The sequence below is a fragment of the Mirounga angustirostris genome, unplaced genomic scaffold (genome assembly GCF_029215605.1).
Source record: "Mirounga angustirostris isolate CCGP_5_RB_7025 unplaced genomic scaffold, mMirAng1.0.hap1 SCAF_15, whole genome shotgun sequence".
Taxonomy (NCBI): domain Eukaryota; kingdom Metazoa; phylum Chordata; class Mammalia; order Carnivora; family Phocidae; genus Mirounga; species Mirounga angustirostris.
In genome coordinates, this window is record NW_026991723.1 from 43,361,901 (window position 1) to 43,379,235 (window position 17,335).

The 17,335-nt window shown below is 40.8% G+C and overlaps 1 protein-coding gene across 5 annotated transcripts in view; it reads left to right on the forward strand.

The window, feature by feature from the left end:
* The window catches only part of SH3GL2 (SH3 domain containing GRB2 like 2, endophilin A1), a 218,429-nt gene that overhangs the window by 177,304 nt on the left and 23,790 nt on the right, over positions 1 to 17,335 (forward strand). For 3 of the 5 annotated variants that reach the window (XM_054509237.2, XM_064580139.1, XM_045882459.3), the window contains one exon: positions 5,262 to 5,334. In XM_054509237.2, the coding sequence (XP_054365212.1) occupies positions 5,262 to 5,334 (73 nt within the window). Of the gene's footprint in view, positions 1 to 1,814; positions 1,867 to 5,261; positions 5,335 to 17,335 lie in introns of all 5 variants that reach the window. The other 2 variants (XM_045882460.3, XM_045882461.3) reach the window with 1 other exon arrangement.

A 17,335-nucleotide genomic window follows, 5' to 3' on the forward strand; every position in this document is an offset into this window, starting at 1 on the left:
CTGGTCATCATCTTTTTGGAGTTTTGTGGCAAGTAATTTGTTACTAATAATGTCACATTTTAATAATACCACTTCATTGAATTCTGGTGGTTTTATCTCAAATGAAGGAGAAAGGTATAAAGTCCCAGCCAGCAGGCTCAGAGTAACACCTATCCCTGAGTGCACCTGTGGGTGGCTGTCATGCCCCATGAGTATCTTCATGGATGTGGTGGTAAAACAGAAGGTGGAGATGACCATGCTAAGACCCTCACTCACTGGCATAGACTTGTAAGATGGGTGAGAGCCCCAGACAAGATGAGCTTTAAAGACACCTTTCTGCTGATCCCAAAATTCAGGGGAGTCATGTTTCTTCTCAGTGATGTGTTTACAATACACTTCCATGCTAATATTCATTAAAGGTAATGCCTAAGAAGATTAGCAAATATATATATATATACATACACACTGGGGAAATTTCAGTTTAATGCCTTGTTTATTTTTATTTTTCAACACACTATTAATTAAGCTTTCTGAATACCAGATAACTGCTGTACACAGAGCAGCTTAAGAACAGGTACATTAATTCTTCCAAGTCAGTAGGGAACTATTAAAACATCCTTATTGGGCCAGCCTGTATCTCACTGCCACACAAACTTTCCCAGGGAGCTGTTTTCATTATGTCTCTGTGACTTATTTAATTAGGTGTCTCATTCAGGGTTCTCATTACTTTAAGTGGGTGTGTGTACATTTTTAATAGGTTCGTTTTCTTAACTTCAGTGGTGGAAAAATGAAGAATTTGAAAAGATTTTAGTGTTTCATATGGCACATTAACATTTCTTTTTGTGTAACCACTGTGGAGTTATCCCATGTCCAGGTGGATGCTTAATTCATCTATTTATTATTGATCATCAGACCCAAAAACTGTCCTCCATTTTAAGATACCTATTTTTTCTTAAACTCTGCTACTGCATCCCTGTGACAGCATTTGGGATGATGCAGTATCTGATGGTATAGGGTCGGATCTTTAATCCTTTTGGTGCCCCACAAAGAATGCTGTGTAGTTCATGTGTGTTGTCACCTAGGTTCAGGATGCAATGACTACTTTTTTGCTAGTGGAAAAGGTCATATTCAGATGCCTCAGAACAATAACCCTGTTCCAGTCAATCCAGTGCCTTTGGGTTCTCTTGTGTCTTGTCTCTAGAGGCTGAGGCAGCTGGTGAAATGATCAGCATCCACAGGTTCAGTGTGGCACATGTTGGTAAAAATAGAACCCTAGCAAGGGAATGGCAGACTCTTTCTGTAAGCATATTAGGCTTTGTAGGTCAGAGAGCCTCTGTGGCCTCTGTCGTAACTTCTCACTTCTGCTGAAGAGCAACAGCAACTATTGATGATGCCTGAAAGGAAAGAGCATTGCCGTGTTCCAGTCAGAAGACACTGAAATTTGAATCTCATGTAATTATTATGTGCAATGAAATAGTCTTATTTTGAATTTTTCCAACTATTTAAAAATATAAAAACAGCTAGTGGCCCAGATTTGGCCCAGTGGCTACAGTTTGCCAATTCTTGCTTTTGCCCCATAAAGAAATATGGTATAGTGAGTAGAGCGGGTTAAGAGAGCTCTTTTTCTCCCTACTCACAGTTGTAGATCACAGGACTGGAGAGTGGAGGAAGAACATCCTGACTCTAAAGTATGACAGTTGCTAAAATCCTGGTATTGAGAAAATTGGAAGAAAAAAGACCAGAAGGATATATGCCTATGCTTTTACCTTCAGAAAAAAAACTTACATTGAATTTTTATGTCCTGAAAACATACCTATTTTTATACATATTTACAGTTTCACCTCTAAACAGCCTTTGCTGGTGGCTCTCTACCGCTCTCCAGACAAGGTGAGTTAAAGAAATGGAGTCTCAGCAACTCCCAGCAAGGAGTTGTAATTTAGGATGCATCAAAATTTATTTTCAAGTAGTGGGAAAATTTGGGCATTGAGGAAATCATGAACTGTATGTTATAAGTTCAGAGCTAAACTGTTGTTCTCAAATGGGAATGAACTCTTGCAAGTTAGGATAAATTATTTAAGTGGAAATCTTAGTTCGTATTAATTATAGCAGGCCTATTAATAAGAGAATATGTGCTTTTGGACATGGCCAGTTTAAGTATATAAAGAGCTTCCTAGCAAGTACCTAATAAGGCACACTCAGGGTTCTCACAAGGTAATGGCCCTCCATGACTGACACACTATAGCTTAGCAAAAAGGCTCCCAGACTTTATTACCAAGGACAGAGAAGTTAGAACCTGGTCAGTCTCCTACCTGCAGATGGCCATTGGACTGTTTAGTTCATCCAGCGGTCCTTCTCAGAAAACCTCTGACCCCCGACCCTAGAACTACTTTTCTTCCCCTCACAGCCATAGTGGATGTGTGACCCCAGACAGTTCATTTCCCTTCTCTAGGTTTGAACTTGCACATTCAAAACATTAAGGCTTTGGATTAGATGTTCCACTGGTCTCTGTTATGTTTAAGTGTATCAAGTGATACCTGTCACGGTAAAATCAAGAGCAAGATGCCTGTGAATGAATTTGCTAATAAGCTGTTCCACAGATTTTGAGGACTTAAAAAAAAAATACCCAGAAGATGGGATGGCACATGTTTTCCCCCTGGTCCGGTGTTGTCGGCCACTGCCAGATGCCCAGCCCCATCTGGGAGATGTCGCAAAGAGCTTTGCAGCTCTAACTTGGGCTCTCTCTTCATTTGGGAGGTGACTTTGTTGCCTGTCTATGAGGAACTTATGCTTTCAAGAAGTCATAGGGTAATAGTTAAGAACACAGACTCTGGAGCCATAATCAGGCGAGTTTCTTAAACCTCTCTTTATCTATTTCACGGGTTTCTGAGGATTAAATGAGTTAAGGTATTTAAAGCCCTTAGAATGATTTTTGACAAACAGAAAACACTTTATGATGGTGATGGGCATAATTATTATTGAGGGCAGGGATAGGAGAAAGTTAGAAATTGGTTAGTAGCCTAGGAGCAGATGACCTCAGAATATCAAATGGTCAGTGGACAATTCAGTTCCTTCTCTGGCTCACTCTCTTAGAAACCTTGAACTTTGGAATTGTTTCTTCTCATAGCCACACAGGACCCTTGGATACACATTTGACATCCAGTTCCTTCATCCCTATCATACAGTCTTTAGGAGATCTATGTTTCCCTCCCTCCCTCCTGTTACATGTCATGCATGTAACCTGGATTTTCGGCATGTTTGTCGTGCACACAACCTTTTATTCACTTCCATGAATTCCATGAGTGCATGGTTGGTATTCTTCTAACCCTGCCAGTACCTCCCCTGTGGCCACACAAGTCCTGTACTGCACAACTCCAGGGAACCCCTGTTCACTTCTGTACTAAACATGACTTGGTACATACTCAAATCTAAAGCATCCTACAAACTCAGGTCAACCAAAAGGACATGGTACAGGGTTCCTGTGTAGTCCTGCACCTCTTGAATAGGAGTGCTTCATAAGGTAATTTTATACCATGATGACCACACGAGAAAAAGTGGTTTCCTCTGTTAATCACAGTAATAAGAAACTCCTTACACAAAAATATGACTGCCATGGAATAGGAAATTATGAAGTACTGAAAAACCAAATTGAATGATAAAATATGCTGATGGATTTTGGTTTGGTTTCTGATTATGAAAGACATTTAGCCCATCCATAAAAGGCTGATTTTATATGTAGGTATAGTATCTTACTGAAAAATTTCTTGGAATTGAGGGAGGGGCACTTGAACTCCAGTTAAAACAAAACAATAAAGTCCCCATGGACTTAATTGGTATCTGAAATTCTACCACCAACAATTTCTTTCACTCCTATGTATATCATATAGCCCATGCACATACCTTGGATAGGAGGATGCATTTGTTTTTATTAGTTAGGTACCCTGTGGAGTGGAGTGAGTGAGTGGACCACACATGTGGATAAGGAAAGGATTTTATCGGGGAATATAGAGTGGACTATTACAGACTCTCCATGTAAGGAGGAGGGCCCAACAGAGAGAGGGCATGCTGACCTGCTGAACGCAAATGCTGACCATTCAAAATTTTGCAGAGATAGACTCTAAGATTGAGATTTTGATTTGGAATTAGCCAAAAGTTTAGGGATTGATTAGAAGTGTTTGCTCAAGAGTTTTATATATTTAGGATGTTCTGAGAAGTTAAATAAAAACTTTCCATCTCTTAACTTGAATAAACAGAGTTGATGTTGCATTTTTCTTTCTTTCTGTCCCTGAAACCTGCCACCATGCCTGGCCCACTGTAGACATCCCATAAATGCCTCTGGGGCAAAATATGATTCATGATCTCCACGTTCTTTTTCTTTTTCTTTTTTTTTTAAACTTTTATTTATGTTTATTTTATGTTAAATGTATTCATGGGCTATATGTTTTTATTCCTTTGGGTTTTTTCCCTTAGGTGCATGTGTATGCATGCATGTGTGCATGCAGCCTCCTCTTCTGGTTTGGGAAAAGTTCATTCTTTTCAGTAAAAATCAGCTCAGTGCACCTGAGTGAGCTCATGTAGGGGTTAATCTATGAGCTCTGAAAACCTGGGGTTCACCTTGGGGGTTTTACTCATCTAGACATGCTCAGTGACCAGAGAATCCACATGAAGAACCTTAAGTTCAGCATTATTCCCTGCATTTTAAGCATGTACAGCAAAAATTCAGTATCTTATTGGGCATGGGACCCATATCCAGCCCCACTGTTTGGCCTGGGCACACTTACCATCTCCAGCATTGTAGCAATGGGATGGCACATATTCTATAAAGTGACATAATTTTGTTGGCATTTTGGATATGCATACTCTCTATGGCTTGGGCAGTTTCAAGGGTATTCTTAAAGTGAACACAGAGATTTGAACCTCTTGATTTGCATGATTGTGTGGGGGTTTCTGGGTGAAGTTGATAGGGAACCATTTTCAGAGACCATTTCAGGCCACTTAGGGGAAGAGGAAGCTATCTCCACCTTATTTGCCAGAAGACAGTGAAGTATGTTTTGAAACATTTTAGGAAATTCCAGGTTCCTCGTTCAGTAAATAGGGTTTCCACATCTTGATGGAGCCTAGCAGAAGGTGAAGCGGTTCTTCTTCGGGAGCATCTCCAGCCCCTCACTGTCCACTGCAGGGCTTGGTTCTCTGTTGTAGCACCTGTTGTTGTATCTACTCAAGCACAACTTGGGAACTGAAGCTGATAATTCTTGTCCGTTAGAACATCTCTTTTCTCATTCCAGAAAGTGGATGTCACCAGCAGGGCTGTGATGGAAATAATGACCAAAACAATTGAATACCTTCAACCCAATCCAGGTAAGGGATTGCTTTATACTTTCAGGGTGTCCCTCCAATGTGTAGTTTCTCTTTGATCGACATTTAGGTTTGGTGTGCTTCTCCTTCCTCAGCCCACCTTTCTGGAGCTTCAGTGACTTCCTATAGAGCACCTTAACTGAGGAGGGAGGACTTTTTAAGGCTCACATCGAAGTACTGGAGGATTCTGTGATATTTTGGCTGATTCTAGTGTATTTAACAAACAGCATAGCATGGACAGCTTGGGTGGCACATCATGTCAGGGTAGCTGCAAACTGCAAGCAATCAAACTTTAATTCTCAAGGGATGGTAAGAAAGAATTGGGATAATTTTAAGATAAGATATAGTAATTTCCAGAAGGTGTGAAAAAGTAGGAAGTTTTTGTGAAATATGGAGGGTTTCTGTTCATACAGCATCACTAAAGTTTTTGGAGGGTTGTTCTTGATTCCGATTCTTCTCTGAGTATGTGGCTGCTTAGCATTTGTTCCCACTAGCTTGTGACGTTTTGAGAGAAGCAAGTTATAATAGAGATCATGGATCTCGCCCTTGAAAGGAGAACCAGGCAGAACTGGGCAGTGTCTGTAGGCACAAGGTATGACAAAGCAGAACGGCCTATGTCCTCGACCTCCTCACTCCTCTTCCTGACATCAGTCCCTAACACAGAGCATAGGAAGGCTGGAGGAAAGCCTTGAAGCATGGCTGAGTGTATTTACGTGAGAAGTATGAATATTTAGAAAACTCACTTTTGGGACTAGTTTCCTTTGGGAGTTTCAGGTTGGGAGTCTAGTGTCTTTGGTGGTCCTGGGGAGGGTGGTCTAGACACTGTGTCAGCCCCAGAGCACTAGTGGGCAAGAGATGAGAAAAGGAGAAGGTGTGGGGTAGGAGGTGAGTGAGTGCCACAGGAAGTTTGCCTAGCTCTCTACTGCCTCCTGCTGCTGGTGGAGCTTTCGTCCAACCTTTATTTACCTGGGGAAGCACAGCTACTGTCTCAGACATGAACAAACTGGGCAGGAATGACATTCTTGATTTTTTTTTTTCTTTTTAAAATACATCAGAGATGGGATTATTCTGTATTTTCCTTCCTTATATACATACAGGGAGGAAAATACAGAAGTAAGAATAGTAAGCTATAGGAACTAGGAATGTAACTGATTGTGAACCAGATGATTAGCAAATTAGGCAAAGAAGAGCAAAAAGGAAGTTCCTAATTTTTACCAGAGCCTTCTCTGTGACCTTTATATTCATTCCACAGAGATGCAAGGATCTCGTCGATGGTCATTTATTCCCTAGTATTCCTATCACAACCGTGGTAGGTCAGGTTCTGAGGAGAGCTGCTCAACCTGCCTCACCAAAAGAAATCATTGAATAAGGGCAGGAAATTTGTGTTTTTATCTTTGCATAGAACTTTGAAGTGCTCTCTGATCTCCTGGGATTTGCACATGAATTGTGCTGGTAATTCATTGTTGTAGGGCTAAGATAATTACAGGGTAAGGGAGGGAAAATAGACTATTTATTGAGCACTAATGCATTTTTAGGGCAGTGCTAATTATATACACTGTCTCAACTCTAAAAGTAACCATTTTTTTCTGATTGGAAAAATAACACACAGTTGAACAATTCATAATTATGGAAAAGGGACTAAAAATCTACCGTAACCACAAATCCTTAGTGGAAACCATCAGCGTTCTTGAGTATAATGGAACTCTGTTGTAGGTAGCTGTAGTGTGTGGAATGGTATGCCCCCTCAAAATTCAGGCCACCCAGAATCTCAGAATATGACCCTATTTGGGAATAGAGTCTTTACAGATGTAATTAGTTAGTGATCTTGAGATAAAATCATTCTGGAGTTAGAGTGAGCCCTAAAGCAATGACTGGTATCTTTGTAAGAAGGGAAAACACAGAGATACGGGGAAGAAAGCCATGTGAAGTGGAGGCCGAGATTGGAGTGATGTGGCCACAAACCAAGGAATTCCAAGAGCCACCAGAAACTGGGAGAGGCAAGGAAAGGATTCTCCCAGGCAGCCTCTGCAAAGAACCAGCCCTGCAGACACCTTGATTTCAGGCTTCTGGCTTCTTGAACTGTGAAAGAGTAAATTTCTGTTATGTTAACTCACACAGTTTGTGGCATTTTGTTATGGTAGCTCTAGAAAACTAATACAATGGGCTAGCCTTATTTTCTGCAGGAAGAAACAAGGGCCCGAGAATTTAAGAAACATTCCCAAAGTCACACACCTAGGAGAGGATGAAGTCAGAATTGGAACCCAAGTCAGAGGGGGTACAACAGAAATTCAGAAAGGAAACAAATTGTGGGATTGAGACTTATTTTTATTGTAATAAAAAGGATTACAGGAGGTGGTAATGGGGGAGATAAGAATTTTTAGAAATGACATTTTTAATAAAATGCTGAATATGTTTATTAGCTGCCAACATGTTGGTTTTATGGCTATTTGAAAATTGAATGGACATCCACCACCAAGAAGAACAATTAAGGCCATCCCCAGGCAATCCCAGTTTGGTTTCAGAAAAACAGTTATATATGGGCAGGCCATATATATGTACAAGTAAAGTGTCACCCAGAAGAGTCCAGAACAAAACAAAATTTCATATACTTATTCTATAGAATTTAGACAATCTGTATTTAATTGGTTTATGATATATGTGATTTAGTTCCTCCATCATTTTCTCACCCTGAGAGAAGACTCTTGGCTATAGCACTTTTGAAAGTGGCTGGTCAAGTATACTTGTTCACTATCCCAAGTGTCCTTGACAAGTGTATGTAGGAGTCTAGCAAACACTCAGAGGCACCCAGTCTTTGGGTATAGAAGAGCAGAAAAAGAATATTCTCAAACTCATACTTGGTAAATACTTTGACCACTCAGCCTCTCAGTGACCCCAGGAACTGGGTCAACCAGTATGTATCACCAGATGCTGGTCCTGAATAAGCGAGGTCTAGCTTGGGTCAGGACAGAGACTGATGCTGACCAACAGATTTACATGGACAGGCTGGTAGGGTCAGTGGAAATTCATGCTTTGAAGGTACTTTGAGAATATGTTGGATTAGATTAGTATTCTGGGATGTGTTCTGGCTTTCAGATCTTGTGGAGCATATCCATCTTTTATATTCTTAAAACCCAGTTCCTATTGAAATGATGACCAAAGAGAGTTTGATTAATTTTCATGAATCTATAGATATGCTATACACTGTGTGGACCCCTTATCCACTCTTGCCCACTTCCAGAGTGAGGTTTTTTGAAAGGCAGATCTGATCATATCATTATCTTGCATAAAGCCTTTCAATGGCTTTTCATTGCTTTTAGGATTAAGTTTTAAATTTTTGACATGGCTTAAAGGGCCCTTCTTGCATGGTTAGTTTGCTGTCTCCCCTCCACCTTGCCAGGCCAATAGTACCCTTGGGTGCAGCATAAGGTCATTTAAAAGCCTTCCTTGACCCCTGACTAGTTAGGTTCCCCTGTCAACTTACCTGTCATGATTCCGGCTCTTTCCCTGGTGGCAATGCCACACTTGCTGTAAATGTCTGTGATGTGTGTGCTTTTGTTTGTCTTCCCCTGTAAGGACAGGACTGTGCCTGTCTTATTCCCATGTCCCCAGTCCATAGCTGAATTCGAGACAACCAGTGGCACTTGGGTATTTGAAGAAATGAATTATAAAACACTGTAGACAGTCATTGGCTAAAGTGATAAAACTGCTGTAATATAAAGAGGAGAAGGAAAAACTCTTGTTTTTCCCTAAACCATCAGCTCAACCCATATAACTAACATTTATCAAGTGCATTTATTTTTATGCAAAGACCAACTTTAGTTGTATTAGGGGTGGAAACAAGACGAAGATTGGGCCCCTGACCTCTGGTACTTCACAGCCTAATAGCATAAGATACATACATGCTGAGGAGAGCAGCCTGGAGGGCTTCAAAGCTAATTCCTTCTGCGAATTCCACTAATGAAGTGAACAAGGGTGAATGGGGTCACAGGTTTACAGGTATGCCCTGTGAACCAGGGCTTTCAAGAACATAGACCAGAGAGCTGTAAAGTCTTCTACCACAGATTGTAAAATATTCTGAATGGAACAGCATAAACCAGTACAAATTTGCAAACTACTGAGAAATAATTCAAATATGAAAAGTACTGTACTGATCGTGAGCTCTTATATTCTTATGGCATCTAAGAACAAAGATCATTCAAGAAGATATAAATCAGTTTTCTTATATGAGTAGTCTGATGCCTTATGGAGAAAAAAGTACTAAATCAGCGTTGTCGAATAGAAATAGATGCAAGTCACATGTGTAATTCTGAAATTTCTAATCTAATGTTGAATAGAAATAAGATGCAAGCCATCATTAAAGAGTAAAAAGAAAAGGAAAATTGATTTTAAATAATATGCTTTTAACCCAATATATCCAAAATTTAACCAATATTAAAATATTCAGAAATTTTACATTCTTTTTTATTCTTGTGCTAATTTTTGAAATTCAGTGTGTATTTCATACTTACAGCACAACTCAGTTTGGACTAGCCACATTTCAAATGATCGATAGCCTCATGTGGCCAGTGGTTCCCATAATGGACAGCTCTAGATAATTTGCCATTAAAGCTATTTATTATATTTTGATATATGTTTGTTGTTTAGCTCCTTGGCTTATGTATATTGGTGGTGGTTTTTTTCAGTAGAGAAATGAACCCTTGATTTTAGACTAGGATATCTTTAATTTTTTTTAACCTTTTGCAAATCTATTACATTGTACACCAGAGATCTTCCCCTGAAATAGAATGATGGACATGGCCAAATTGGGCTGCGTTTCCTTCCCAGCCTTAGCTTAGTGATTGTGACAGAGGCTTTTTCAGTTTGCACTGAAAAGTTGTTCTGACCCTGAGAAGTTATATAATCCTGTGCAAATTTCCAAGATGCATAGATAAACAGCAGTTTGGATATGAAAAACACTGTGCACAGTCAAGGTTTGATTCTCTACAGAAATGCTCTTTCCTTGAATGCCTGCACGATTTAGCTTTCTCCAGCATGCCTCAGATTGTGGCATTAAATCGGGGTCATTTTGTGCCTATTCATATTTTTTTAGTAATAATTTTAAATCTCATTTGTGGATTGTTGCCTGTGGAAGTAAAAGTTAGCTGTATTAATTTTGAAATATCTCATTAGTCACTGGAAAGATATTACATCAAAACTGTTATACTTCTTTCCCACAGGCTCCTTCCAGAGATGAAAATGCACTGATTATAAGATATTTGGTGACAGTGGGACTGAAATCAATACATGTATTATTTGGCATTCATGTATTCAAATCCTTGGCTCCACACATCCTGAAATTGCTATGTTTCCTGGAGGGCAGGTCCTCAGTTGTATTCATCTTTTTTTTCAGGGCTCTTAGCATTGTGCCTGGTTCATTGTTGGCCCTCAGTATGTCTTCTGATTAGATGCACAAATGAATGTATCTATTTTTCTCTTAAAGAATAGGGGATATGTATGGAGGCTGGTAGCCAGAGCTTTTACTTTTCTAAATCCTGACACTGAAAAGTAAGGAAAATGCATGAAGGACAGATGACAAAAGTAATTCTGAGGAAAATGTTGCTAAACTTGAAAGGAATAGGGTCTTTCAGGGATGAACATATCAAAGAGGAAAATAAGGTGGGTGGTATGTGGTGTCATTCATATGCTATATGTACTCCACAGGCTGGAGGGTTTTCCTATTTTCACTGCATCTTTGGGAAAAATGGTGAAAATGAATAGGTTCCTAATATATTTGAGGCACCTTAAATGATCCGGTTTTAAGTCAGCTGGCACTGGTAGATTACTGATACTCATTTCTGTGTCTCTAAGGACTGCTAAAGCCAGACCTTATTTAAAATATACTTAATCATAACAGATATTAGACATTTAAAATATGCATACATAGAGAATATTAAGCTAATGGAGTCTCACTCTAATAGCCTTGAATCCGTGATCCCCTACTTGCGTGTGGTGGTCCCTGCTCTTTGTCTGTCTCTCCACATCCCTTCTCGCTCTCGTGCACCCTCCTGCAGGCCTCCTGGCCTTACAGTCTCTCTGGGGCTTCATGCTCTTTCCTGCAGCAGGACTTGGCACTTGGCTGTTCCCACTTCCTGGAATGCCCACCTGCCCCTTACCTGACATCTGTCCTGTTACTCATCCTTCCTACTTTGTCTTAAATATCACCTCCCCCGAGAGCCATTCCCTGAGCCTCCTCTGAATCAGCTCCACTCCACTGTTGCATTCTCGTGAGGCCTGCACGTGAGTCCTCTCCACAAATCTCTCCGGTGGTTCCCATTTAGAATAGTATTGAAAGCCATTATTGTGGGTTACAGGATCGACGATCTGACTTCATTTCCTACGTGCCTGCCCGTCTCCATCGGCTCACTGGGCACCAGCATCTCCAGCCTCCCCGGCATTCCTCAGACATACAGCACTCCCACTCATCCGGACGGTGCCCGCCCTGCTGGCATCACCTGCTTCCACATCTTCTCAACAGCCTCACTCAGGTCTCTGCTCCAGTGTCGTCTTATTTGTGTGGCTTCCCTGACCATCTTGGTTAAAACACCACTCCTCATCACTACTTAAGACCTTTCTTATTATTTTTCTCCATGGCACTTATCACTGCTTTAACTTTTATTGCATGTTTACTGGTTAAGGTATGTCTTGTCTCTGCCACCATAATTCAAGTAGCCCGAGTGCAGAATTGGTGTTCATACACTTCAGTCAAAGAGCCCTGTTCTTATCTTTTCTTGTATTTCTCATGGTATTTACTTTTATATGTTGTTTTTATTTGTTCAGTATCCTGCCTTCCTCCCTTGCTACTCCCCTGCTTTATATTCTCCACATAGCAGCTGGCTCATTCCATTAAAGACATAAATCATATGTCATCATTCCTCTGCTTATTATTCTCCGGTGGCTTCCCACTGAACTGAGAGCACATGTACTGGCTGTGAGGCCCTCTGTGATTTGGCTCTTGCCCTGTGCTGGAGCTTCTGCTGATCTCCATCCACTCTCACTGACTTCTGATCCTCAGCCGTGCTCAGCATGTTCTTGCCTTGGCTCTTTGCACATGAAGTTTCTCTGCCTGGGACTTTTACCCTGGCTCCTGTGTGGCTGCACCTTCTCTTTACCCCACCTCCCCTACGCAGTCCTTCCTTAAACACCCTGTCCTCAAGTAGCCTCTTCTCACCCCTCTCATATCCCTCTTATTCACCTGTCACCATTTGAAATCATTGTGTGTTTTCTCTTTTTAAAAATCATCTGCTCATCACCCACATTTCCCATTTTAGAATGTAATCTCCACCAGGGTAGGGACCCTGTCCTGTTTACTATCCCTAAGATACAAATAGTGCCCTCAGTAGTAAATCAGTGCTATTTATCTCTCCCACTGTATCATAAACTCATCAGAGACAAGACTGTATTTGTTTTGCTCATTTATATATACCCAGTACCTAGCACATTGGTGCTTAGTAGCTGTTTAATTTGCTGAATGAATGAATCAAATCATGTTAAGCATATTTAAGCTCCATCTATAGGAGTAGCTGACCTCCCAGGTAGAATCATGATCTACAGAGCTGTTACTCTATGTAATATCTACTTGGTGTCATGTACAATTAATACATTTCACAGTTGCTTTGGAAAAAGTGTGGAAGTGTTTAATCTCATGTTTTAGATCATTGGGCTGGAGCTATTGACAGAACATATTTACAAACACAGATAATTGTTCCCATTCAGAGATTAAGTAATTTCTCCAAAGTCATGCAACAAAAGAACCAGAATTCATGTTCAGATATGACTGTCTCCACAGTCCATTTTGTTTTCACTGTCATATTCTACAAAATGTGGAGATACCTTTAGTCTTGGGATGTGTGGTGAATACATTCTAGATTGACCTCTAATGACCCAAACCCTTGCCCAATACCTTCCTTTTGAGGTAGGTGGGATCTGTGCCTTGCTTCTAACCAGTAGAATATGGCAAAATTAATGGGATCAGCACTCATGTTGCTTGATTAGGTTACAGTATATGGCAAAGTTGATGGGGTGTTCCTCCATGATCACATTACTTTATATGAATCTTTCTTAGACCAGAGTGAGAGATTCTTCTACTGGCCTGGAAGAAGCAAACTATTGTGTTTTGACTGCCTAAGGAGAGGGCCAAGTGTCAGGAGTTGAGGATAGCCTCTGGAATATAAGGGTGGCCATAGCTGAGAGCCAGTAAGAAGCCAGGGCCTTTGGTGATACCACCACAAGGAATTGAGATTTTGTCAACAACCTGAGTGAGCTGCAAAGCAGATTCTTTCCCACACAAGCTTCCTGATACCAAGATGGCCTGGCTGATACCCTGACTATAGCCCGTGAGACCAAGAACAGAGGACTCAGTACATTGTACCTGGACTTCTAACCTACAGATAATAAAGGTGTGGCTTGAAGCTACTAGGTTTGTGGAACTTTCTTATGCATCATGGAAAACTAATACAGTATGGCTGTTTGTCCCCCAACTAGAGCTCCTATTTCAGGCATATCCATGTCTGCTCGGGTCATCTGGCCATTTGCCCTTATCACTTTTGGCTTCCTGGATACCTTCCATGAGAGCAGGAGGTAGATTAGGAGATACCATCTGCATCTTTGCAGCTTAAGATAAAGTCTCCCAAATTCCCTAGGGAGTGGTAGGTCAGGTCCACTCTGTGCTAAGACTGAAGATACCTTTGAAACACGAGACAGTGAAAAGCACTGGGCACACTGCCTGACACTTTGTAGGGGCTCAAGAAATGTCACTCACCTTCTCTTGCCAGAGGGTATCTCAGGGGCTTACCTAGCGATTTCTCCGAAGTAAGATGCACGGGACACTGAGACCTCCACAGATACGGCCTCCAGGGAGAAGTCCTACTGCAGGACCCTCCCCACACAATAACAGTACAAATGTCCACGCTCTGTCTGCTTCCCGAACCAGAAGAAGTAAAGGGCTCATGATGTTAGTACTCAGAGGGTTGTGTATTTTTTCAAGCTGCAGGAGCCATTCTATGCTCCTGTGATGTAATCTCCTGTTTCCCAGGGCTCCCTGTGAGTCCTGTACTGGCATCGAGCCACACCCCTTGTGGAGGTGGGAGATGTTCACTGTCCCATCTCATGGGTTCTTAGGGCTGCTGTGGACCACCACTCAAGTGTCTTAAAATACCTCCCCGCTGCCTCCCACTCAGCAGGGCAAAAGAAAGCTCTGATGCCTTGGAGAGAAGTGTTACATAATTACCATTATTTGGGTTGAGAGTAGCATAATCCAGTGCTAGAGTTGCATATTTGTATAAGTCAGTGGGCAGATCTTCCTCTTCCCTTTCCTCAGTCTCTAGAAGAATATTTATAGAATATTTAACTTGTCCTTGTTACCATGTATTTCTTTTGCATCCTTTAATAATTATTAATGTGCAAGTCCAGGGAACACATTGCCTACAGTGTAAGGAGCATCAGAGGGCTCATTTCAGATTTGTAGATACTCTGAGATTTCACCTGGGAGAATTAGGCCATTACACAGTCATCATGGGCTGCCAATGTGAAATATATGCTGAAGTGTTATTTACTACATATATTTTGTTGCAAATATTAAGTTCCAAATCTAATTTAGTGTGATTTGGGGATTTATGCTCAGATTTCAATTGTAATCTCTGACTAGGCCTTACAGATTTAGTTAAAATAATTCAGAATTAATCTGTTGCACCAGCTAAAGGCATCATTGAGCCTTGATAGGTAATGAAGAGGGAAGCAGACTTTTAGCTCTTGGTGGCCATTTTGATGAAATGGCTATCAACCACAGTTTTCTCCAGCCAAAAGGGGGAAAAGAACTCACATTTACTTAGCACCTGCTTTGATTTCATACATCGCAATTGTTGTGATTTTATCATCACAACAATTCTATCCCTAAGTATTACCATCTCCCACTTATAACCAGGCTGGGTGAGGCTGAGAGGGTGAGCACCTCTCTTCCCTGCAGAGCTGGTGGCAGGGCTGCAGTCTGAACCCTGTCCTGTGATATTTCTTTGATAGCATGTGTCTTCACGTTAATTAGTAGGAAATGGAAATAGATTCTGTCACACAGGAGAATATCACTTTTGTCCTCTAAATTTTAACATACTTGTTCACAGTGTTTGCTGTATTAAGTAATTGATTACTCCTAATGAAATTTGACAATTTTCTACAAGAAGGGAAAATAAATTACCTTTTTGTTTTCCTTGAAATACCTATTTTATCTTTTAAAAAATTCTTATTTTTGTAAAGAACCATAAACAGAAACCAGATCATTAGGAAATAATCTGGCTGTAGTGTTCCTTCTTGTGGAAATAAAAACAAAGAAGGCTTAAAAGAAAGAATAAAGTTAAAATCTTTACATTGGAGTTTTTAAAGTAAGACCTATTGATTTTGAACTCAGCAGTGGTTTTGCAAAGGATGAGTTTCATTGGTTTTGAAAATTGACATTAGGTTGTGTACACTACGTCCTTCTCATTTGTAAATGACCTAGTCCACTTATCCTAGTGAATTCTAGTGTATACATGAGAGATTTTCGCATTTGAAAGGCTTTGCAGAAATCAGGTAAGCCAGCCCTCTTACGTTCAAGATGAGGAAGCAGAGGTCCCGAGGGGGTTAAGTAGTTAGCCAAGGTCATGTAGATGGAAAGCCCTCCAATCCCCTGATCATGGTGCAGCACTCATTCTGCTTCCCAAGTCACAGCGTCTCTCACACTTCCTCACCTCTGCATTTTTAATCACCTAACAAGTGTAAATATAGCTAAAGCTGACAAGTCCTAATTTGACCTATTTTAACAAAGATGTTAATAAAGCAACAAAAGCCAGAATGGCATTCTGGGACGAGAGCGGGCTTTTGAGACATAGTTAAGATTCAGTTTTGGCTCAGCTTGTTGCTATGTGTCCTTGGGCAAGTTGCATCATTTCTCTGTGCTTTACTTTCCTTATCTACAAGATGGAGAAACCAAACCTGCCCCTCATATTATTGGGAGGATTGAAGAGATGATGCATGTGAATTACACATAGCAGATACTTCAGAGATGATAGCTAGGATGAATCGTGGTCCTGATCTTTAGTTTTTCAAAAATATATCAGGATTCTTTATAAATTTTCAAACCAGATGGTAGCACTTACGAATACTAGTAGGAATCATTAAGCATTTGTCTGCAACAGATCTCTGTTCCTTTGAGCAACTAGGTTTGGTTTCTGTAAGGTGAGTAGAGAGGTATCTCCTCAAATCTGGAAAATTTATTCCATGTCTTTGGTCTCCCCTACTGAATGCTACATTCACTACGTTAGAACATGAAAATGTGACTTGGAATATCGTGACCGCCCCTTCTGAGTGTCATATGTGTTCATCAACACAAGCCAGAAGCGGGGGTTGGCTTTTCTTCTTCCCTGTTGTGACAGACAGATGCCCTGTCACTGTGTTTTCTTATTTGAAATTTCACAGTTAAAGAGGGAAAGAAGCTACTTCGAGAACATAATACAGCAGTTTAAAGCAGGTTGTAATTTTGTTTTTATTTATGGAAGGTCTCTCCCCAAACACCCCTGTTATCATTGAGGGTGGGGAGGAAAATGAAGTGCAAAAGGGCAGACTCACTGCTCATCCCTGTCCTCCCCGCTTCAGCAAACACGCACTTTCATCACCCTGTGCCCCTGCATCCCCTCCTACCCTGTGCTCACATTTGTGCTAGCCTCTTCATTCCAGCTTCCCGTGTTCCATAGAGACTGTTGGTTTCTAGATCTAGAGAAATCCCATTTGCTATAAACCTTGATTTTGAATTACAATGAATGTAATGAATCTTTAAAAAAAAGATAACATCAGGACTCCCCCCTCCTCTTTTTTCCCCTGAGGAAAGAGAACCTCCATCCTCTGCTATTGCTGTCTTTGGGACCAAACCCCCTTAGAAAATACCACTTTTGCCTTGTCCTCAGAGGCTTGGGACCTACACATCTTCACATTTCACAGAAGC